Source organism: Megalops cyprinoides, chromosome 21, assembly GCF_013368585.1.
Source record: "Megalops cyprinoides isolate fMegCyp1 chromosome 21, fMegCyp1.pri, whole genome shotgun sequence".
In the NCBI taxonomy this organism is placed as follows: Eukaryota; Metazoa; Chordata; class Actinopteri; order Elopiformes; family Megalopidae; genus Megalops; species Megalops cyprinoides.
In genome coordinates this window covers 12,360,154-12,385,254 of record NC_050603.1, presented here as the reverse complement: position 1 = coordinate 12,385,254, position 25,101 = coordinate 12,360,154, and the positions used below count along the sequence as shown (strand labels likewise).

The 25,101-nt window shown below is 42.8% G+C and overlaps 1 protein-coding gene across 1 annotated transcript; it reads right to left on the bottom strand.

Annotated features, from left to right (window-relative positions):
- Positions 1-355: 355 nt before the first annotated feature.
- Positions 356-24,185, bottom strand: LOC118796577 (disintegrin and metalloproteinase domain-containing protein 15-like). Its single transcript, XM_036555546.1, has 25 exons — positions 23,669-24,185; positions 21,347-21,444; positions 16,498-16,574; positions 16,075-16,153; positions 15,223-15,299; positions 14,369-14,564; positions 14,191-14,256; positions 12,856-12,927; positions 12,475-12,644; positions 11,495-11,579; positions 10,910-11,058; positions 10,284-10,461; positions 9,748-9,840; positions 8,628-8,823; positions 8,162-8,270; positions 7,755-7,950; positions 7,491-7,568; positions 7,289-7,400; positions 6,186-6,336; positions 5,310-5,418; positions 4,196-4,261; positions 3,252-3,320; positions 2,068-2,136; positions 1,648-1,796; positions 356-1,538 (listed from the first exon to the last, which is right to left on the bottom strand). The coding sequence occupies exons 1-25, from the start codon at positions 23,934-23,936 to the stop codon at positions 1,484-1,486; spliced, it is 2,967 nt and encodes a 988-aa protein (XP_036411439.1). The 5' UTR covers positions 23,937-24,185; the 3' UTR covers positions 356-1,483.
- Positions 24,186-25,101: the final 916 nt, after the last annotated feature.

The following is a 25,101-nucleotide window of genomic DNA, read 5'->3' as shown; positions in this document are numbered from 1 at the left end:
GATTGTAAGAGCTTATTAACTGCTATGGAGAGGGGCATGTGATTGTTGTGTATGTTTCCTTTATTTATCACTGTGGCTAATGCTCTTTCTTTGGTCTCTCTGAAGGAAAGACTGCAGTAAAGTCAAGGTTTAACAGGTAACATCTTGCAATACAGTTTCTATGGCGTTCTCGGTACTGATCACTTCTTTTAAAGGAGACAATCAAGGTAAACCACTTCAATGCTTTTAAGATGTCAATTAAGATGTCACAACATCAACAGCAGGCTGTCTGTTCATCTCATTCCGTTTATTGTAGCAGCCACACAGGTGATTGCTAAATTGCATTAAAATGCACCTTCAAATATTTCAATCATCACAATAATTTGTTTTTGTGATCCGATCTCCACTTAGTGTATTCTTATGCCCCCATAGTTGTATATGCACACTCTCCAGAGTGAGCTGAGATCTGAACTTTAGGGAAGGACTCCTGGGTCTCACTTCTAACAGAATCCTGTCCAACACATGCTAAATTGAATTTAAAAAAAAAGATTCCATTCAAGGTCCATTGAAGAGGACAATAGGAATGGCCATCCAACTGCAAGCCTCATTCAACAGTCTCCATACAGTGGCCCCAAGCACACAGCGTGAATTTGCTTTTATTCCAGCATCTGATGTTCCAGTCAGGATGTGTCTGTTTGTTAAGATCAAGCATACAAAATACAGCTCTGCTTCTCTTCATTATTCAAATCAATATGATCTGATTGTATAAATCTATAAAGAAACACAATTCTAGAGCCTCCAAATGGTTGCCAGATTGCTGTCGAAGATGGATGTCAATGTTCAGCTTCAAAGGGGATTGTAGGCTGGAGCATGATGTGGACACATTGTGTTTAATAAAGCCAATGTGTCGAAGAGACCCAAACAGACAGAGGCCTCTTGAGGTGCTAACCGTTAGGACAGGATACACAACTGTTCACAGATCACAGTTCAGACACAAACCACAAACGTGCTCTTCTGAAATTCACACATCCTGGCTCTGCTTCTGATGATTGTTTCTGGTAATTCAGTATGAGATCCAGCTGCGTAAGAGAGCATTGGTGGCTGTCTTGATGCAGAATCCCTCTATACAAAAACAGGAACTTTAAGCATTTATTCCATTGTCATCACCCATACAACATTTATAAGTATGGCTGTCCAGTCTTTGCCCACATGCCCTATAGCCAATGCCAGGAGTCCATTCTCAATTCAGCAGGCCTAGATTATTGAAGCTGCTTTAAATTAAATGACAATTTTGAGAATTCAGCGTTTCACCAGGCTCCATCCTTAGCCGTTGTGAAACAGACCTGAACTAGCAGGTGGCTACACTTGACGCCCTTAGGAGGCTTAGGCCTGCCAGTCTGAAGACACCTCTCTTCAGAACCTTCCTGAAGAATGAGCACAGTAAGACAATCCTGATAGGCATCCGGTTTTCACTGGCTTTACTGTTCGAGGGTAAGTAGCAGTGCTAAGACGGTGACATCACTTTTGAAGGAGGAGGAGGAGGAGGAGGAATACGAGGCCTGTATGAGAGAGAGGAACAAAGAGGAATCATGGGGATAATCTGAATCATGGACAAACATGTCTGATGATCTTTTGGCAAGTAAAAATAGACCTGATTTCAGTACTCACCTGGTTGGCTTGATGGCGATTCCTGAGCGGGAAGTGGGAATGGAGGACAAACCAGTCCCATGTTGCACCGGGACTTCAGAAATCGCGGGCAACGGGGGGTCTGCTGGCAATCGTCTCTTGGGAGGGGCTGGCCGAGCAGGAACGCAGGTCTAATAAGGCAGAATATGGGGCACATGACACAATTCAAAGTTCTTTAAAGGGGTTCAGATGAGTGTTAGTGGTGGGAGAATGAGATTTCATGACCTCCAAAATGGGTGGAGCCATCATAAATTAACAGGGATTCACTGACTTAAACTAAATATAGAATTTTGCTTTACTAAAGACATACAGTCTTCTGATTGGTTTATCCAAGCCCATGATCTGATAATTGCTCCCTGCCCCACATGGGACAGCCCACTTCCGTTTCCCCACCCCCGGTACCTGTCCATCTGCTGGAGCTTGGTCAGGGGGGAGAGATCTGTTTGGACAGGCTGGTCGGCGCAGTGTTGTCTGAAACAGTAGACAGTAGTAGGACAGAGAGAGAGGAAAAGTGAGTAAGACCACCATGGATCAAGCATCCACCTCACCAATTACCCCCTCCAGGCACTGTTCTACCCCATATCAATCTTTTGATACAAAAAACTGCCAACTGGGAGACAACTGCAACACATATCCAATGGCATCACCCATCCCACAAGTAAAAGGGCTTATTCAGATTAGAGTCCTTTCAGTTTAGAGATGGTTAACAATATGTGTCACGTGGTTGTGAAGGCTGCATGCTTACATCCTGCTTGAGCCAGACCACACAAACACCACACGGTAATGACAGGAACACCGGGGTCAATGGAGATACAGTGGCCCACATGCCATCACCTGGCAGTGACTGCATGTTCATACATGATTTGGGTGATATCTATCAATATTTCATTATATAATCACTCTCCCTCTCTCTCTCGATATATATACACTTCGGCATCTATATATACACGTAGACACACACACCAGTAGTAAAACATAAGAACACTGCAGCTCCCATGCACTTCACACACACCACAGTTTCCGTTTTACTGCGGCCACATAAAGCAAACACAGAACACAAAGACATTCTTGCACAGAGCTACATGCATCACCAAATAAAGCCAGCTGTACACTAGGACCCTCTGCACTGAGAGAGCAGTCGTACATCCACTGAGTCCATTTTTTTCCTCCTGTCATTTACTCATTCAGTCCGAACTAACCATTACCTTAAATGCAGCAAACACGCACAAGCCCAGTTATGATACTGTCAGCCACGTGAGAGCTGGAAAACCTGTTGAACTGCAAGCCTCAAATGGCTTCCTGGCCATTGCTGGCCACCTCAGGTATGAGTGACTCGGTGGAATGCTGAGAGTCTTGCAAGAGATCTGCCACCGAGCAGGGGAGGACGGGGAATCTCCAGTCAGAGACGGTTCCTTGTGTTTCTGCAGGATTTCAGACTTCTGCTGAAAGTTTTGATGGAATCAGCAGGATACACGATGATCAAGATGAACACCTCATTCAGGGGCTCCACCTAGATGATGCTCACTGACCCCCCCCCCCCCCCCCCCCCACACACACACGCCCATGCCCCCTTCTTCTGCTCGTACCTTGCCAGTTTTGGGAATGGGGTCAGGAGGCAGGGGCTTGGTTGGAGGGTGTGGTCGTTCCCCTACAGACTGCAATAACAGATAGGGAGACAATATGAGAAAGAGAAACAAGGAATGAGTTCACCTCGTCCTGGTTTCACTCTTTTCTCTGTCATATAAAGTCAACCCAACATCTGAGGCTGACTGACATTAGACTAGCTGACAGTGGTAGAACTCAATCAATTACAATATGTGTATTTAATTATGCAGCGTGCATCAACTTTTTAATATTGGTAATAAGTCTTATCTAGACCTAAACTCTGAGAAAACTTTAATAGGGAATTAAGCTGAGAGCCATATCTGTCAGTTCTTATGTAACCTTTGTTACTGTTTGCATCATTTTGCAGATGCCCTTACTCAAGAGCAGTCTACAAACAAATTTGTTACAGACAATTGCAGTATTGATAGTACATCGTAACTGTGCCTTCTTTCTCTGTCCTTTCCTTCACCTCTTTTCTGTCCTTTCTTTCCATAAATGTAACTAATTAAAACAGGAAAATCAAAAAAAAAAAAAAATTAAATTTAAAAATGATGTCTGACAGCAATACTAGCAGACTAAGACAGCCTTGAACTGGATGAACCCAGGTGGTGTCACATGCAGATATTTAAAATGTCAGAGGTCTTTCAACCAAAGTTTGGAACAAGCAGCTACTCTCTCACACATGCCTCACACAGACACCATCCATGATTTTCGTGTATGCTGTATGTGTCACGTGGCAACAGTCCTCGTACACACAGGTGAAAATTGAGGTACAAGGGTGGCTGTAATTGGATAAATGATTACCTAGAGACTTTCTCCCCTGCCGACTACTTCTCACATCCAACTGAATTGAAAAATGGCCTATGGCAGCACTGGCCTGTCAAACACTGCTTAATGCCTGTGGCTCAGAGAGCGATTACTGTACCTGGACATGTTTTGACACCGGATCAGGTGGCAGCGGCTTGTTAGGAGGTAGAGGCCTGTCCTCAGCCTAGTTAGGAAGGCACATGGAAAAAAGCACATGAGAAAGTGACAGCCTGTGTCAGTCAAGCATTAGCCAGTAGGCCCAGATTAGGCTTGCACAATGAGAGGACAGAAAGTTTGCCATCCCTGAAGGTGATAGTTTGGAACTCATTACAGCAGGGGCAGAATGAAGCACCACACGTCTCTGCTTCAACATCTCTTACAGTCATGCTGATTATGCTCTTTTCTATGTTCTGTTATGCAATGCAAGTTACATCACATAGAAGCCTGTACTTGCCAGGATTTCCATGCTCTATACATGCAATGGTTGACAAGTAACCAAGTATATAAATGCCTTACCTGTCATACTGAAATTGAGGTGCATATGTCATCATAGGTATAGTATAGTGCACAGAGCCAGACTTTTAATTGCTTTTAACTAACAGAACTACAACAACATTATTTCAAAATCTGTTGAAATTAAATAGTGACAGAAGTGTTTCAAACATAAATAAAGGGATAATTACATTACAGATAATATATGAATTTAGACAGAAACCAAGACTCTGCAACCTCATCTCCACTGAACAACCCCAAGTTCTCTCCCTAACAGCTCAGTCACCAAATCAGAATCACCAACTTAAACAAACAACAAAGAACATCAGCAGAACCACAGCCTCAGCCTCAACAGCAAACTACACCTGCAATATGTAATTCTTCAGGAAACATAGACATCCATGTTGTAGTAAGTGACCATTTCCTCAGCCAACTCCACACTGTGCTGTTCACAAGGCCAAAGCCATTGGGCACATCAGACTTCTCCTGGAAGATCTCTGTTAGATAATGATGAGTGCCGGAAGTAACAAGCCTAAAACCAGAACATTTTGGTAAAGGTTGGCGGAATACAGGAATGACGTAACTTCACAATTTGAGCTTTCCATTGATGCTGACGGTCATCAACGGAAAGATTAAAAATATGACACACCACAGCATGTGGAGCAAAGGGGGAGCCTAAATGGTTGGCTTTGGAAAAAAGGACTATTTCTTTTCACTGGTGTGCCCTGCTCATATAACACCTTTCCAGCTGAAGGGGTCAGAACAATGTCCCTTTTTTGGTTCGCTGGACAACTCAGTGGCTGGACCTGGTCTCTGTTCCTGGCATCGCCCTCCTCTATGGCCCGAGTCCTGGAGAACAGAACCATCACATGCACACATCCATCAGACTCCCAAGGACACCTGTGCAGAACTGCTGCTCAGGAAAAAATACAAATGTCACTATCCCTGCTTTGAAAACAGGGATTAAATACATGGTTCTAATGAGTCATGTTTTCTTTTATTCAACAATTTACTTAATTTACTATATTAAAGGTGTAATTGGCTTGCCACATCAGAGGTGTAGGTGTTTTTAGTGTTATCTAGGGCATCTGAAATGCTCAGGTCACATAGATCAGTGTCTATGTGTGCCCACTACTGATGGAAAATTTGTGCATTGAGTAAACTCTGTTTCGTATCTGGCAGTTGGACTGCACAGTTTCTACGGTTGTGGCTTTGACCTTAATTCAGACAACACTAATAACACTCAGATGCTGGTGGAAGATTTTAGGTCGCTGGTCTTCAAGGATCAGCAAGATCATCAGATGTGAACATGTTTCAGCTGATTCACTTGACAGAAGGTGATTTTTTTTTCTTTCTTCAGATAAAGCATCAATTTCATTCTGTCATCTTATTCTGGTACTACTGCCACTTGTGTATTGTACACCAGGATACACTTACAGTCCCTAGTGACTAATAATTACATTAATTGGAAAGCTGAAAACAAATGACAACATGACAACAATCCTGCTGCTTCATCTCAGGAGATGTGACTACGGTGAGACAAATCGCCAAAGCTTTTGCACCCGCAATACCAAAGGGTAACTCTAGCAGGCGCTGTGATGAGATGAGGCTCTTACCAGTTCTTTTGCCGACTGTGAGCCTTTAGGAAGGGGCTGCTGCTGAGGTAGAGGAGGCGACGATGACAGTGAAGAAAACCTGCCACCATCAAGAGCAGCACCAGAGGCAGGATAAAGAGGACAATGACCAGCAGGGCCACTCGAACCACGTCTGGGCGGTGGATAGAGAAAGGGTATTTTAAAAAATGCAGCTGACAAACAGATAGATGGAATTCTATGACCATTCTAGTTCAATCTGTGAGCTTCCATTACACCACCATTCTGTATTTACTTTGTTGTCTTTCTATATTAATCTGTCTGTATGTCATTACGTCTATCCACATGGCAAAGGTCATTGAGATTACAACTTAAATGTGAAGCTTCCTGCAGGTTTAGCTGTAAACAAAAAAACAGAGCTATAATCAGGAGCCAACTTATTATGCTTAATTAGGCTTATTAACATAACAGGATTATTTCAATGACTCTTGCCATTTTAATTACTCAGATGAGCTGGTGGAAAAGGACAATCACATATGTAAGTAAGAATATCACAGAACTACAGTAATTCAGTGCCATTTCAAAGACCTCTGCTACAGCCAATGACTGATATAACTCTGAAATGCATCTGTTGGTTTCTATGGAGAAATCAGTCAGTTAGAGTAAGGTGACTATGCTTTTGGAAATTGGATATTCAGGGACAGGTGGTGGGGTTGGTAACTGGTTTACATTTACATTGATTCATTTGGCAGACACTATTATCCAAAGCAACTTACAAGAGAGGTAGAGTACAACACAAGCAAAAAAAACCCATAAGGAGTCAACAATATTAAAAGCATTTAAACTAAAGCCCCAGGTTTAAATTGAAGTCCCCTGATTTAATTGCTGTTGCTATGGTTACAACAAAGTGCAAACGGGATAGATTGTCAGCAAGAGGGTAGCCACAGACCTAATGAGTAAAATGCCTGCGCAGTCAGTACAGAAGCTAAATTTTATTTCTTAAGCCCATTTAACACATCTCTCTACATTTTGTAACCAGTAAGCAATTTTCTTGGTTTCCCAGGACATTTACAGAGCTGAGGTATTGGTAGGGACATTACAGGTGACCGTGGTGAGAGTCTGGGTACCTGTGGGTGCTAGGATTGGCCCACTGTCCACACTGCCTCCATTCCCTGGGTATTTACAGTCTGGAGGAGCCCAGCCCATGTCACAGTGGCAGTTGTTATTGCTGTTGCACACCTGAGGGGGGAGAGACATGAGATCAGTACAAACACAGCGCACTTGACACCCTTCACTAGACATAGCCCCCATCCCACCAATGTCACTCACCCCGTGGCCATTGCACTTCCTCTGACACTCCTCCACACCAAACACGGCCACATCCCGACACCGCTGGCCCACACAGGCCTGGGACACAAAGATGGACAAGGCTGGTTAGAGGCTGCAACCACTGTGTTAAACTTTAATGGTTAACAGGCACTAATCCATACTGCAGTGTACACAACAATCAAATCAAGTAGATACACACTCATCCTCTGAAATAAATAATGTGAAGAATAACATTTTTATTCATATTGCCCTACAAATTCCCACCTTGCCTGGACCACAAGCGGTCGCCTGTGCCACCACAGCAGGGTCAGAGACGTCGTCACCAAGGTCAAAGTATGTTGCGCGGCAGACAAACTCGCTGTGGTTCCGACGGACTGTGGTCCTGAGGATCTGGGCCCTGGCACCCAGGAGGGGCCGGCTGTTGCCTCCCTGACACTGGATTTTCCCACAATACACGTCACTGCCACAGGAAATGGTTATATGATGAGTTAAGTCCAGCCCCTTTGTACTCAATGCATCTCCTTTCACCACTGACACACTATGTTCACAACGCCTCCACAGCTTTGAATTGGCAAATATGTCTCGTGTTGGTATATCCAACACTTCTATAGCACTGAAATTAACACACAGTACCCATACCTCATTCATGGTTTTTAATTTGATCCACTTACACATCTGAGCAAGGCACATACGTGCCGTTGGGCATGCGGCCACAGTTGCCGTATTTATTGCCCAGTTTGTTGACAGAAGAGAAACACACTTCCGGAGCCTGTGTGGAGTCTGGGGCAGAGAGGGGGGGAGAGATGGGAAGGCAAAGAGAGGGGAGAAGGGAGAGAGCTCGGTATGTCACATCCACATTGACTCTGCATACAGAACTGCACTACACTGGACACAGAGCAGCAAAGTCACACCCATACAATCAATGAGCCACTCCCAAGTCCCTTACAGAACACCAACCTGCACATTCTCTGAGCCCCATTCACACCACAAAGAGCCACACCCACAACATAGCGTCCTAACCGCCTGTACTCCTAGTCCCGCCTTCATAATCAATGAGCCACTCCCACATCGTGACAGGGCACCCCACCCACCAACACACAGAGCCCCGCCCACACAGACAGAGAGCCGCCCACTCACTGGGCCCCCACAGTATCTGGCACTGTGAGTCGAGGCTGGAGCAGATGCCACTGGAGCAGTAGGCCTGTCCCCCCTTGCAGGGCTGACCGTCCTGGAGAAAGACATTGGGGGGGCAGTGGGGGGAGGTTCCAGTGCAGTGCTCTGGGAGGTCACACTCCCCTAGGCGGTCCCTGCACACCCAGCCCGGGGAGCGCAGCTGCATGTGGGTGCAGAGAGGTGGAGCAGGGAGGAGTGTGGGTTGTGTGATGAAGGGAGAAAATGTGAGGAAGATAAACAAGGAAATTGAAAGGAAAAAAGAGAAAGACAGGGATTAATTAAATGGAGGTGAATATCTGTAAAAAAAAAAAAAACATTAACTGAACAATGTTCAATGGCTTCCTCTAGTGGTAAATCTTTGTAACTAAGGCAGCCACTCATTAAGTCAGAATGGGGGACTTTATATTAGGGATATGATTTCTGCTTCTGGTGGTGGATGACCACCAGATGACCTCATAATTTCCTGTGTTCTGTCTCATTTAGTTATTTCTTCCACCTATGTTAGTTAGCTATTGGTTTCACCTGTGTTCTCTGTTATTTAAGCTCTGTCCTTTGTTCATGTAGTTCAGCGTTGTCCAAACCTCTCCTGGAGGGCCACTTGTCCTGCCTGTTTTAGATCTCTCCCCGCTCCAACACAGCTGATTTAAATGATCAGTTTGTTATTAGGCAGCTTCAGGAGTTCATAACGAGTTGATCATTTGAATCAGCTGTGTTGGATCAGGGAGAGATCTAAAACATGCAGGACAAGTGGCCCTCCAGGAGAGGGTTGGACATCGCTGATGTAGTTGTTTAGTTTTGAGTTGCCATGTTAGTGTGCGTAAACTCTTGTACCAAGCTTGTTTTGTTTCTCTTGAGTCTTCAGTAAAGGAAACTTTATTTTCTTTGAATCAAGCCTTTTGTGTCTTGAGTCATCTCTGCACTTGGATTTGCCCTTCTCCTTGCTAAACTCTATGTTATCTAGGGCAGCTTTCTACATCACAGGCAAAACTGTAACCAGAAAGAGGAGAGGAATAACGGTCCCTGCTATAAGAGACATCTGTGGGTTCTTAGAATAGCCAAAGCTGGGGAGAGAGACTGAGGGTACCTTGCAGTTGTCACAGCAGATGCCATCAGAGGAACACTGTGCCCCGGGAGCCAATGTGCAGGTGGTAGCATTACAGCAAGGATCTTTACACTCCTGAACTCACATGAACAGGAGATAAGAATGCAGCTGAGCCGAATGATTTTATAGGGAAACACATTACACAGAAAATTCAGTTTATCATAACCCAGTCCTAGGTATTATGTTTGTGCTACAAGCAGTTTATACAGGTTCTGTACATAACTCTGTAAGACAGGACACTGTTATCAATCAGTACTATTGCTATTGCTATTTCATTACCCTTAATAAAAACCCTTAACTAGGGCGACTTCCCAATACCATATTCACATGTATGCAACCTGCTGTTTATTAGGTTATAATTAATTATATGTAAAAATGTTGTAATGCACAAAGGATGTCCAAACGTTTCATGTATCCTGTACATTCTATCACTCATTTATGCATAGCAAGGCTGCTGGGATTTAAACTCGCAACCCTAAGCTGTGTGTTCCGCTGCACTTCTGCTTCATGGTGCCTACATGGGCCAGGCCGCAGTCGCACTCCTCGCCCTTCTCCACATACAGGTTCCCGCAGCGCGGCCCCCCCAGCAGCCTCTCGGGCCGGGGCACATTGAAGAGGCACTTCCCGCCGCCGTGGAGAAGGGTGACGGACAGGTCCCGTGCGCTGCAGCTGCTGAACATCTGTCCCGGCAGAAGCCTAGGGGTGACAGAGCAGAGCAGGAGAGGGACAGGAGAGAGGCACAGTGACTCCAGGCACCCGCTTCTCTTACAGTACAAGATGTGTCGAGACATACGGTATAGTCTAGTGCAAGGCATTTAACTTGACAATTTACATTATTTTCAGTCTCCAGACTACTGTTCTGATGCTAATGAGCCCTTTGTTAACAGAAATGCAAATGTTGTTTAAAATATTTTAATAGTATGTATTATTTTTTGCCTGTCTCCCAGCACATGCACCCTCATAACTCTGTCTAAGTACCTACACCCAAATATCCTTTACCAGCGGAGATCCAATGCCTCCACCCTCACACTTTTCTCCAAACACCTCCACCTCAAAAAAATACATAGAACACTTTCAAACACTCTTTGCCAAGCACCTCCACCCTCACACCGCCCCTCTCCCTGTGCCAGCTCTGAGCACTCACCCAGTGGAGGGCTCCATGATGCAGCCTCCCTGCTGGGCGGAGATCTCACACAGGCATTGCCGATTGGCCAAGTCGTGGAACATTCCAAGGTTGTGTCCCAGCTCATGGGCCACAGTGGAAGCCACGCCCAGCACGCTTACCAGGGTGTCCTGCGGGTGCACCACAGTGAAACGGTCACAAGGGGCCAGTCAATTCCCAACTACTGGGTCTTACCTTCTCTGCCGCTACATCAATCCAGCTTAACCCATTTCTTTAATCAGTACTGCAGGCAATGTTACCATAAAACTAAAAAAGTCAACCTGAGGTCACTCTCAGAATAGTTCAGAACTGTACTATTATTATTTTCCATAGTTAAGCAAAAATGAAATCAGACTTAAAATGCATCCCTGAGAAAACCCCTAGGTGCCACCACTTCAGCACTGTATATGTGATTTGCATACAGTGTGGTTATACACTACTCATCCCATTCCAATTGTTCATGACCAGCAATGGTTTGTAATAATATTTTAAGTTGACTCAGGCTTGGAAAGGCTTTGTGAATGTGACCAAGGAAACTCAACCCAAACAGAACATTGTGCCACATACCACATTGATTCCACCGGATCTGTCTGGTGAACACATGGAGGACTGGGAAGCCATTCCAACAGTGTGACCATTAAAAGCTTCCCCCCTGGAAGAACAAACCACTTACAATCTCATTTTAGCCAGAAAAAAATCCCTCACTGTGCTCAAATCTACTATCCAGCCCCTTTGTGGTCAATGCCAAGGTTTTCTAATTTCACATAACACACATACCATAAAGCTATTTATGCACCTTGGCTTTTAGTTGAGCAGCTGAGACAGAGGTTCAAATAAAATAACAGCCCAGAGAGCCAATTGTTAAAGGTTTCCCTTGTAGCAGTTCACCATATAACAACACTCAACTTCCAGTAGACTTTCTAGGACCCTTTACACACAGAGAGTGACATAATATAATAATGACCTAGTAGTGTAAAAGATTAAATACAAATTTCTGCCTATCAAGGTACAACTTTTGTGTAGGTACAGTGGGATGAAGGTGAAAAGGCCAAAAAGCTGTTCAAGAACAATCCTATACAAAAATACAATATTCAGAATATATTTTAGAGAATATACTTCTGTACTTATATGGATATATTGAAAATAAGTAAATTTTACCATTTCAGTTTATTGCAATATACTGTATTTCTGCTTTGCATTGATACAGTTTAAACATGTTCACAATATACTCTTGAACAACATTTTTCTCAATATATTACTACCACTAACACTATCTCTTACAATAAACACTGAGATTTAACAATCTTTTGTTAAATCTTTTGTTGACATTTTGTTCATTGAATTATGGCAATTACTGTAAGACTCAGTGTTCTGTGGGTTCCCCTTGAACAACTCTTCTCAGTGTAATATTTGTTCGTACACATTTGTGGCACTTTTCAAGCCATTTTCCTGTCAAATACAAATGTCCAATTGGAGCACAGCGATTGGCGCTGCTAAGAGCAGTTCTGGGTCTAGACCTTGGCCAGTTCAGAAGATAAGGGACTCACAGGACCAGCTGGGCGTTGTCATGGTGCAGGCGGGGCAGTAGCTCATGGTAACGCCACTCCAGGAAGCGGTCCAAGGTGGCGGCAGGGCTGCCGTCTACCTGGATCCTGTTCCCGTCACTCCAGATCTCCAGACCCAGCAACGCCACGCGCACATTGAGGGGTCGGTAGAACTGTGGGACCAGATGCAGAGGGGAAAGAAGTCCCATATGAGGTGGGTGAGGGGGGATGGGTGTTAACAGAATTCCTTGTGCATTTGTTGTACAGTCTTTATACAATCTTCTGCACAATTCAAATCAAAGCCATTCACATGCTGACAGTTTCTAGATTCTTCCACAGCAAATCTGAGACTGAACGGACATACAGATTTTTGAGAGTTCTCACCAAGTCTATTTGATTGGCCATGTCCAACATGCGGTAGATGATGGTCTTGTTGTTCTTCTGGTAGTTCAGGTACTTTAAAAACAAAATCACTTTTTTCATTACTTCAGGTCATTGTATGTTGATCCTCTGTTCACAAACTCAGCTGTAATACTTCTCCAAAGCTACAGAGGGCAGTCACAGCTGTAGTCTTTCATTCCAGCCTGGCACTAAACAACCTGTTCCAGCCAAACTGCAACTCGACTGAACCAGTTTACAGTAATTTGCTTCTCATTTATGTCAGCGTTAGTGGTACAGTGAGAGCTGGAAAACCTGGCGGATTTTAGCCCAAGGGGACTGAATTTCAGCCCCGCCCTACTCTGTTTATCGAGGAATACAGCGAAAGGATTCGTGAGTGACAGTAGAGGGCACCACGATAAAAGATTTGCATTTTTTCAGACTTAGTCTGTGATTTCAAAACCTGGGGCCAGGTTCCATACAAAAATTTGACCTCTTATTTGGCAGCTCATCATCCATGCATAAAAATCTGATTTCCAATATCTGTTTCCAATATCTTTGAAATTTTGAGGTTGAACAATGTCACTGTGAAAGTACCTCATATGTCAGTTTAATGTCAGTAAACTTTAAGAATTGATGTTGCATTTAAGAGATATTCATTTTTAGGTGGTACTTACATCTTCCCACCTGTCGTCTGGGTATACAACTTCACCTGACAAAACAACAAGTAGCATGTATGGAAACAGGTGGCAACCATTTCAATTTCCACGTGATAAAAGGTTGGATTTCAAGTTGTATTACAATCATGAAATTGCAATATGGAAACTGGCACCTGGAACAGAGCAGCCTCAATATAACGGTCACTCAAGAGTCACTGCCACTGCCACAAAAACCTTTTGATGAACACCACCACTCAACCAGCAGACATGGAAATTGAAGCACAGAAGCTGTGGTGGAACCATTTGGATGGAATTTTAGCACTTTCAATTTCTGTGAATCGTTCTGTAATTTCACTGAGTTTTTGTCCAGTTATAATTTTGGTTTCCGCTTTGTATTACAGCTCTCTCCTTCTGTCTCTGTCTTTATCTTTCTCATCTGTTTTGCCCTCCATTTCTGAGCCTCTCCTTACATGAACTACTGACTCTTTAAAAGGGTTAATAACCATGCTGATAATTTCATCAAGCCAATGAGTGCATTGCTCCTTCTGCTTGCCTTGAAAATGGTTACAGTACAGGACAACAGGCATTGAAGCTGGGAACACGTCAGCAAAACTATCTGCTAATGAAATTCACTGCCAATAAAACATTCATGTCACCTTGAAAGAGCCAAGGCACACCGTACCTCTTTGTGATCGACCACAAGCACCAGCTCTATATACTTGGTCTCCGTTAGGATGTCTCTCTTTCTCTAAACAGACGAAGAAAAAGAACAAGATGTGTTAACAGCTATTTGAGTGGCATGTCATGGGTGCCTGACTCTGCACCATATTATAATCAAACCTAATTCTTCCCGCCCTTACTCTGTGTGTTTGAGGCCAGACATCCAGAGGGAGCAATGGATGATGGGACACCCCACAGTTTCCAGTCCATGACCCCAGTTGATGGGTGGGGTAGAGCAGGTGCACGTCACTGCCCCCCTCCCCTCCTTCCTCTTGGTTCTCTTCTTCCTCAGGCTTCAGCTCAAAGCTCAGACTAGCATTGATCACAATCACCCCCCTGTAACAGAAAAATCATTGCAATATTTAAAGTCAGACATTTATACATTCTACCTAAATTGTGGTCTTGCATATGCAAGATTTCCCTAAGACACAGCATTGGGATCCCTGCTCCCATGTGAAACTGAGCTGTTAATTCCAACAGCAGTGTAGCATACTGGTAAGGAGCAGGACTCACAACCAAAAGGTTGCCGTTTCCATTCTCCGCTGGGACACTGCTGCAGTACCCTTGGGCAAGGTACTTAACCCAGAATTACCCCATAAATATCCAGCTGTATAAATGGGTAACATGTAAAAAACTGTAACCTATTTAAGTCAATCCGGGTAAGAGTGTCTGCTAAATGGCCATTATCTAATGTAATGTGACTTAATGGGCTGGTGAATTTTCTGACCTAATCAGAAATAAGAATCAGATCAGAAGGGAGACCACCTCACAGCACCCTTTCACAAGTGTTTGCTAACAACAAGACTTGTAAATCCAACCAAAAACTCTGGATTGGTTTGCTTGACTTTGTTTTCTCACAGAAACACCTCTTAAGAGTTTTTGTAAGTAAGCTTATGTGATTATGCTCCAACACTGCATGTCTTGTTTACTCGAACACCTGTCATATTGAGGTGAGCCAAATGGAGACCAATACAAAAACGTGCCTGTAACTCACCGAAGGCCAGAGCAGACACTGAGGGCCAATCTGGACTGGGGGAACCCCCTCACTGAGCCATGGTAGTAACAGTGCCTCTGTGCCAAAGATGGGGGAGAGAGAGGCAGAGAAGGAGAGGGAAGGAGAGAGAAAAAGAAGAGGAAGGAGAAAAAGGACAGGGAGAAAAAGGAAGGGAAGGAGAGAATGTTATGAGGGGAGGAATGGAACAAATGTGTGAAAGTATTTCAAGTTTCTCTTTCCTTTCTATTTACCTGATCTATTTTTACTCTGACAGAGGGAGCAGAGGGAGAGGAGGGAGAGCCTAAAATGCTTCAGCTACCCTGGATAAGTCCTGTCAGTTTGAATCCTTGAATCCTCAAGATGGAGAGATGAAGGGAGAGAGAGAGAGCAAGAGAACGAGAGAGCGAGAGAGGGAGAGAGAGAGAGAAAGGGAGGGAATGCATGAAGCTTAGCAGGCATTCTTGGATATTCTCAGGAGCCTGCCTTGTTGCATCAACTCACCACATGTTCAGACATCATTTCCTCTATCAAAGACAGATGGGATCTTTTGCTGTCTCCTACCACAGACAGCGTGGTGCTTTTGCACTGCTGGCAGTTTGGCTAAGTCAGTTTGCCCTATGTACTTTAACACTGTGCTCTTATAATCAGATATGTCAATATTCTGTATATACCTCAATGAAAGATATAATTCGAAATACAAAGAGAAAAGAGGCAGCAAATTATACTAATCACTGATCAAAGCTTGGACAGTTGATCAATTATGGGCTACGGCCCTAGCTGAAGTACCTCCAACAAACCAACAGGAGTTTGCCAAAAACACAGCGGATATTGACGAACCCTTTGGAAACTCACCACTGGAGTCTCGTCCTGGGCAACCCCAGTGCCATTGGGTGGGTAGTAGAACACAGCTGGGGGGCTGGGCAGCAGATCACTGGAGGAAAACACAACATGAGTAAATGTCCAGATCACAATCCTATGTGATCCAGTAGGTTAGGCTAAGCGGTCACCCAAGTACACAATGGGGGTCGACTGAGCCTTGTCAGAGCAGTGTCCAGTACTGCTTATATGGTTACAGTGCAGTATAGTGGAATGTGGCAGTGCATGGTTAAATTGAGCAGTACTGCAGAAGTCTGGAGTTTGGCTGAGTATGGTTAAATATGAGCAGTGCCGAAGCAAGTCCTCAGGTCTGGCCATCACCAGTAGACCAACCAAAGGACCAATACTAGATGGATGGATAGGTAGACATCTGCATCAGGAAAGAATGCCTCTCCTTACTGATTTTTCTCAAGGTCCAAAACATAGACGCTGCCTTGGATTGGCAGTCCACACTGTAGCTTCTCTGGGTGACTGTTCTGTGGAGAGAGGAGATGGAACTGTTTAAACCAACCAGACATCAACAGACACAATCAATCACTGCTTTCTCTTTTTTTGATGAAAATACACCTCTGCCTTGCTCATCCCTCAAATTCAAAACATTCCTGGGTAAATTATTCACTGAGGACCTTTGAGAGCTTCAATGTCCTGACGGAGTCAGTGCTTGACCCACTGCAGTCATTTGTGTAAGTATGAATGTTCTGCGGCTGTTAATGCAGTTGAGAAGTCGAGCAGTTTTGACCCTCAGTTCTCTCTCTTGTGAAACATCTGGCACATTTGGAAAGTGTAGCAGCACTCAGTGCATGAGAGGTCAGGGCACAGAAGACAACAGTTCAGATCTATGGAATGCACACGGTGCTGCTACAGTTGCTGGAAGTACGGCTGAACCAGAACTTTAGAGAACATTGAAGGGTATCGTCAGTGTGCTTACTGGACCTCATATTCCTGAACATGAAACCCATACACTCATGCTATATTCCAAGTACTGTGCTGTTGCCTTGGCTGATGTCTGAAAAAGGACCACTAGTTTACCTGCCCATTACCATTTAATACGTAAACCTGTTTGGAGGTTGAAATTACCTTAGAGAATACCAATTTCTAGAAAATTTTCCAGTAAATACCATTAAGTGTTCGAAATTAGACCCTGGGGAAAAGAGAGTTAAGAGTTAAGATGGGCCAAACACCTGAGTTTTATTTTCTAGAATGACCCTAAAATGAACTGTTCAATTTATGCAATAGTATTTTAGTGTGACAAGTAATCAAGCACACATCCAATCTATTGTGGTAAGTGCTGAATAAAAATAAGAATACACAAGAGTGCCTGCACGCCACTCGGAAGGTTATTTGCACATACATATCTCTATGTACATTTGTTTACCCATATATCTACACTTTACACAAATAAATACACAAATTGAAAACAAATACACACAGATGCGTATGTGTAAATAAATGTTTACTTTTTACAAGCATTACAGCAATGTGTGGACTGTGCTTTTTCTTACAGGTCATGGCTTTAGCTCAGTCTGGGCCAAGGTCCAGTTGGGGACTGCGAGACCCGGCAGATGGGTGGGGTTCTGGCTAAGGGTTGAGAAAAACAAGCCCCGCAAGCAGGGAGAGAGGAAAGGAAAAGGAGAGGAATGAAAGGCCGACTCAGCAAACCCTGTTTGGACGGCCTCCTGGGTTTGTGGGAACTGGCCAGGGCAGCAGGAGAAATGTGGCTTTCCTTTTCCCTTTCTGTCTTTTTCCCTCTTGCCTCTATTTAAAAAGGGCACTACCTCAGCATGCTGTTCAGGAAAATCTGTTGCCCCATTTTTGGTTTAATTTGGCTCTAGATTTCCTGTCTTCTTGCTTTTTCACTCCTTACTCATTAATTATTTTTATTCTGTAACTTTATTGTCACTCTCCTGCTTCCCACTTCCCTTTCCTTCCTCTCACTCCTTCCACCTCTGTCGTTCTGCGTCCTCTTTTTCTCACTCTCTGTATGTAACATACTCCCCCTCTCTCTCATATGAGATATTTTATTTGTTTTCTTATGCTTCTTGTATTTATGATCATTTTGACAGCTGTTAAATTAAGAGGGAGTGGCAAGTCCAGAGGAGTGGGGTGTAGGAGGAGATGGGAGGTAAGTCCAGCTATGATCCCAGCTCCTACAACTCCCACTCTGGTTGAGACAGCTTCGCTGCTAGAGCAACTGACTGATTCCTAATTTTGTCTATGTGAGTCATGAAACATTCCTGCTATAAGTCCACTGTATGCGACAGCAGAGTGATTTCTCAAACCAGCTGGCCATGGCATCTAGAGGAATGTGTGCTGTGAATCAGTGGGTTGTTACCGCTCAGCAGGACTGTTTCCATAGCCTTCTATAACACTGCATGCCAACACACGACACTCACAAAACCACAGTCCGGAATCAGTGTTTCACCTGATGACAATGGATGAATCAGAATGAGGTTCCAGCACTTGCCTGATAAAAATCACATAAATGTATGCTAGTAACATTGGACTCATTTTTTACATAACCTACACCTAATCCCTCATGAGGAGACAGCCCGGTATTAATCTCACTGCTATACAAGCACTGGATTCAAAAAGAAATGGGTAATGATTAAACATTACATTTATTACGTGGCAAATCAGGACCACACTCTATTGTGGTATTCACCTGTCTTGAGACATCGGTTGAATGCTGTCAGACAGTTTCTTACTTGGCTCCCACGCCAAAACTCTACAACAATTTGCTTATGATAGCCAGAATAACATAACTGTAATTTATTCAGCTTCAGGTCTGTGGGTTGGTTCATGGTTAAAAATAAACAAGCAATATTACAGAAATCAAACCACTCGTGTGGCGGAGAGAAAGTTGCATGGCAACAGCACAGGCGCTGCATAAACACCATTGACAGTAATGGAACGAGACATCTAAAAAATAAAATTACCGCAAATATCATGCACTGGTGATGGAGCCCATCCATCTATTCTCCTTTGGGCAGTCCTTGTAACACAGTCAGGTATTTTCCATGTTGACAGCATTTCTCTGCCACAGGATATAGCAGCAATCCAACCATTACTGCTGTTACGACACTTTCTTTCCATTCTAAAGAGAATTCACTTTTCACCTTCCAGAACAACTTTGAAAAGACACCCATAAAACCCCTTCAATGTCACTGTTGCACTGGTTTTTACAGCTTTGTTTAGCAGAAAATATGTAAATACTACAACTAAAGGCAATTCATTTAATAATATTATCTTTCTAATCATTACAGGTGTGAATGGTTACTTCAGCAGCCATCCAGTTTGTGCATTAATGAATTAAAGGCCTATAGTACAATACTTAATTGTCTCCATTAGACTCTTTATCTTCATGAAACAGATACTGATAAGACTAAATCCCACACCTTCCAGTACACTGCAGCCCGCTCCTAAAAAAGGGTGTCTAATCCCACCCCCCCCCCCCCCCCCACCCCCACCTAGGCAGCACAGGTACTGTAGGTGTCTATGGAGACAGCAGTTATGATCAATCCGGATCAGTGAGGATCTGCTCTGTAATCCAGATCTAGGCTGAGTCAGAGAAGCATTTTGTTCATGCTTCTAAGTGTGTGTAAGCACCACATGCAGGCTTACATTCCTACACGTGGCAGGGGGCTGAAAGTCTCCACAAAGCCTCCTGGCTGGTTCACCAATGCTTTGGTGCTCAGATAGTTCAGGAGACAACGAAAAAAGGAAATAATGCACAGCAGGGATGGTGTTGGATGTAAAGGTCTGAAGCCTATTTGCAATCCAAAAACCATTAGTACATTTAATGTCACCTGCCTGTAACATGCAGTCCCATCCTTAGTACACAAAGCAAAATGGTGAGCCAGAACATTGACTCATGCATTCATTTTTTTGCAAATTACCAAACCCATTCTATAATTAAGGGTTTTGAGGAGCGAAACCCAGAACATCTCCAGTATTCCAAGAACACTAAATTCCACAGTCCAGTCTGCCCCTGAAATAAATGACTGAACTGGAGTGGGTGTGGCCAAGATATTTATCTAAATGATTCTGCTGAAGTCTTCATCATATCATCATATCAGTTAAATCCTTTGGAGGGTGAACAGGCCACCTACCTCATCACTACCCTTCAACTAATGGTGACTAACATCCAGTCACCGCCTACATTTCCTCTAAATTCCCAAACATGGGTTTCTTTCAATTTTTACTTTTCGTGAGTTATAAGAGTGCACATGCACATGTGTGAATACACAACGGTGAGAGAATACAATACAAACTTTCATATAAAGCACGTAACAGGTATTCTTAATATGAAAACTTAAATTTCTAGACAGACTGGGAACAATGCTGTTTATTTTTCTTTTTCTTGTCTCTTGAATGACAGACAGGCAGGAAACATTCTGAAGATCTGGAATTTTTACGGAAGCTTCCTGCCTGGAAAAGGCCAGCCCAAGGAGGGGAAGGATGGGGCAACTTTTAGGGGATGTACATGTCAGCAGGTCAGAAGCCACTTCCTGAAGAATACTGTTTTTTAATGAAAAACATCAATCTACAATTTGTCATGAGCTTCAGCTCTGAGTGAAAATGGTTTGCAGTCAACGCCCTACAAACAGAAGATTTTACTAAGCGGCCTTTATAGGCAGGAGCGATAAAAGCATTCTGTTTTGGATTTTGGACAGCGAAATGCTTTAAGATGGCTGCCATATGCAGTAAAAGTCAAAAGTTTGGACACACCTGATTAGGATAATGGGAAACATGTTTTCAGACACATTTTGATCTCAAGACTTACGCTTAAATTCTTCAAATTTGTTTCTTAGACAAATATAAATAGTGAAGTTGATGCCTATGTATGAATTTCCTCCCAAAAAAAAAAAAGAATTTTGAAAAATATTTTTTGTTACTTTGAAGAATCTAAAATATGCAACAGTTTTGATTTGGTTAACACTTTTCTGGTCACTGCATAATTCCATTTGTGTTATTTCATAGTTTTGATGTTGTTACTATTATTGTAAAATGTGGTAAATAAATTTTCTTTTTTACTATTTTTTTTTTTTTTTTTTTACTATGAGTAAGTGCGTCCAAACTTTTGTCTGGTACTGTATTTCTACCCCTACAAAGGGTCCTTTGGGGATAGTGGCTTAGGTTTCATCATTTATCAAGCAGTGCATAATGCAGGGAGAGTCTACGCTAAGCCTAGTGGCAGGATCCACAGAAGGACAGACAGAAAGGATCAGGGTTGTATGGGGAATCTCACCTGCAGTGCTTCGCGCAGAGATTTCCTGTGGCCATCCATGATGACAAAGGGCTTGGTCCTCTCAGGCCACATCCTTCCATTGTCCCGTTGGTCTGCAGCTAGAAGGAACAGGGGCATAGTGGTCAAGGAGCTAGTCTGATAAACAGGCTATATACATGGAAAGTGCAGAGTGTACGGGTAGTCAAGCAACCTTGTAAAGACCACTGATTTAGTGTGTGCCTGGTAGCCCCCACCACTACTTATTGAATATATATCATACAGACAAGTGTTACCAACACAATAGTCCTCTTAAGTTCCTTGACCTTCACCAGTAAACTATAGTAAATAACATACAAACTGTATATTTTCAAAAGCCTAAACAAAGAGACTGGAAGGTTTTCTGTACCAGATTACAGTAAAGCATGGAAGCAGTGTTTCAGCACTAGAAAGGCTTTAACCTCAATCAGATGGAAACACTCATTCTTTTGTTGGGGTGGTCTACAGGCAGGCTAAACAGCTCCCATTTATCACAGGACAGCACAATCCACTACACAGGAGGGACCACAAGGCTCCTTTAAATATTTCAAAATATTTCAAAACTGCAGGATCACCCCCTTGGAAAACTACTTAAAACCATAATACACTGATTAGGGTAGAGGTAATCTGACCAGCAGACTCCAAAATCTGTGTTAAAGAAATTCAAGGGGTTTTCTTCTCTCTCACTCAAAATATAAAAGCGTCGGTGATATGAGAAATACCTTGTTCAAGGTTCTTCCGTCACAAATGCACCGTCAACTGCACATTTCTCCCACAAAGAGCTTAAAGCAGGTAACTGTAAAGGCCGTCTCATGATCCAGATCAGAATTAAAACAGAGACTCAATCACATTTGATCTATGCAGTTCAGTTAGAAAGCAGCATAGACAGAGATCCCACGGATGTGGCCTGGGAAATAGTGGCTAAAGGCAACAGTGAGATTACAAAGGACATGTATTAGACCATGGAGTGATTCTGTAGGCTGGGACACAAGTGACAGCATCATATACAGCAGTAAAACAACCCAATATCTGAGTGCAATGAGAACCACTGAGATGAAAAGACTGGGTGAACCCCAGCACCTATGGGATAACCTCTCTGTGCTAAGAATTAACATCATTAGGCATGACTCATTGGCTTATATGGATACACTAAGAGCAAGTAGGAGTCCAAAGAACTTTACAAAATATGCACCACTTATTATATTATATGCCCTACTAACATTTTGTCAGCCCTTTGTAACTTATTATAGATAACTGCATACTTCTTTTAAATGCATAGTAAGCAGATTTTATGACTTCCTCCTCATCTGTGCAGACTCTGGTTCATCGCACAACTTCACAACAGTCCTGAGCATATGCATTTCAAAAGCTGGCTGTAGTTGAAGGTGCAATAACAGTAGGTACACAAATACCTCTGCAGCTTCCTTATAAGCAGGTCTGGTGCAACTATTGGGAACACTGAGTGGTTGTGTTTGTACAATGCAATACAGAAATGATGCTGCTTTTGAATTAAAATGACTGTCAAAACAATATCCAGTCTGCACTCAACTGTTTTTTTTGTTTTTTTTTTCGCTAAAATGTAACAGTCAGGATGTAGTGTTCATATACTGTATCTTCTAAACCAGGTCAGAATAATATTTACAATAATAGACTGGTATTACAGCACCTGACATGTATCTCAAAGTGTTTTACAAAAATACTTACCAGTTTGTACAGCTTACAATGTCTCCTGTGTAATTCTCTGCAGCGATATGTTTTTCAGTTACTGATGTGTGCCAGAGGGCAACTAACTAGGAGGGATGCTGGGCACATTGCACAGAGCATTTCGAGAGATTAATGCACTATCTGACATTTAAGTGAACTAGGAATCAAAAATAAAAAACTTGCACAAAAGTGCACAAAATATCAGACATACACCACTTAAAGAAATACAGACGAGCAAAATGAAAACAAACAGGAAAATATAAGCATTGGCCTTCTTACAATGTTCACATTCATCAATATTTTGTCTATTTTGTTCTCTGCGCACGATAAGTATTAAGTTAAAACGGGAAAGACAGTGGAATGAATCACTTCAATCTAGAGCACAAACAAAGAACAAGCAAACAAAAATGCACAAGTGCCTGTAAATACATTTTGAGCAACTTGCGCCATTTAGTATTAGTTTAATAGCTCTGAGCCAAGGGAAATGTAACCAATCAAGCCCCATTAACTTTACGATGCCTGTTCATCGTAAATTCAAATGGTTACGTTACATTTTTAGCGGCACTTCTGTTGTTGGAAATCAGTGTTTACAGCTTTACCTACTTTTAAAGAAAGGGAGGCGAGTTCTTGCTCTCGACGGCGCACGCTGAGGCTTCATCTCAGCTGTCTCTTCCCTGGAGGGATTTGGCACATTGTCCGCAGACAAAACGATTCCAAAACCAAGATCATACTGTAATCCAACACTACTGTTAGCTAACGCCAGTGTTTGACAAACTGTGCCCCATATTGTAACTATCAGCGAAATCTCGAACAAAGTGACCCAGGCCTGCGTTGAATACAGTACAGTGTAGCGGCAGCGGTCCGTCCCCATGCTTTCATTATGATAGTAAATATCCTCCTATACACAAACATACACTCCCGTTCAAACTGTCGACCATGTCAGTCTGCAGTTGCCGGTGGTAAACAACAGGTTCATTTACATTGCAAATGCGTACGAACTCCAATGAATGGATCAGACACTTCTTTGGAAGGTGATTCAAGTAATTAATGTGGATTCCAAAATGACTACACAATTGTTGTACAGCAAGCACAAGTGTCAAATGTAAATGTCCACAGCAGGTGCGGCTACTCCACGCGCATTAACAAACGCCAAGACAAGCGTCCCTCTCCTTCAACAGTGAGCTACTGCACCCAATAAAAATTCCGTTTAATAATATGCGTATTTTAGAAAGTGAAATTTGACCGTATTTGTTTATCGATGACCACGTCTTGGTCAAAATATATACTTAAAGAAGCCAACTATTATTCTGTAAAATACGTGTTTGTCTCCTTGCGTGCTGCAACAGAATCCCGTGCCCAGCGGAGCTGTAGCGTCTCCCGAGCGCTAACAGTGCAATACTTGGCGGAGGTTCACAATTAGCAGCGATGGTGTAATACTGAGAGCAAAGCGCAGAGGTTTTCTTTAGATGTTAACTGTTAGGTGTCCGGAAGCCTTGGTAATTACATTATCAACTACTCTCTGTTGGGTTGTACTAAGAAATCTATAAATTGACCTCATAATTACAGTGACCCAGAGCATAAAATTCATTCTTTGTTAACGTCTGTGCATGTGCCAACTCTGTGCCAACGTATACATACGTAAAACAGTTTTTACAGATTCTTCGTCTGAATATTTGATGCATACATTGCAAAATTACTGTTAATTCTTGTCTTAACTGTCAGTATATATAGTAACTGCATTAATATATATTTCTGGTACGGCGCGTAATTCAAAACCTAATGCTTTCTCTTGATCTTCTGTTTAAGCAGCAGAGCTAACATTAACATTAAAATACAATTATCAGTTTAAAATCAACATAGTTAATGCAGTATAAGAGCATATATTGTTTTCTTCACTCTTTGTTAGCTTTGTAGGTGTTCTTATTTGACACATATTTTTACATTTACAAATATATACAGCTATAAGACAACTATGACACCTTGTTCAGAATACTTTTTCTCGTATTGTTACATTTCCGCATGAATTTGCCCAAAAA

Coding starts and splice junctions, on each gene's coding strand:
- LOC118796577 (XM_036555546.1), bottom strand. CDS start 23,936: ATGGGGACGGACCGCTGCCGCTACACTGTACTGTATTCAACGCAGGCC. Junction 7,401..7,490: donor GGAAGTGCAATGGCCACGGG/GTGAGTGACATT, acceptor CTCCCCCCTCAG/GTGTGCAACAGCAATAACAA. Junction 6,337..7,288: donor GCCAATCCTAGCACCCACAG/GTACCCAGACTC, acceptor TCCACCGCCCAG/ACGTGGTTCGAGTGGCCCTG.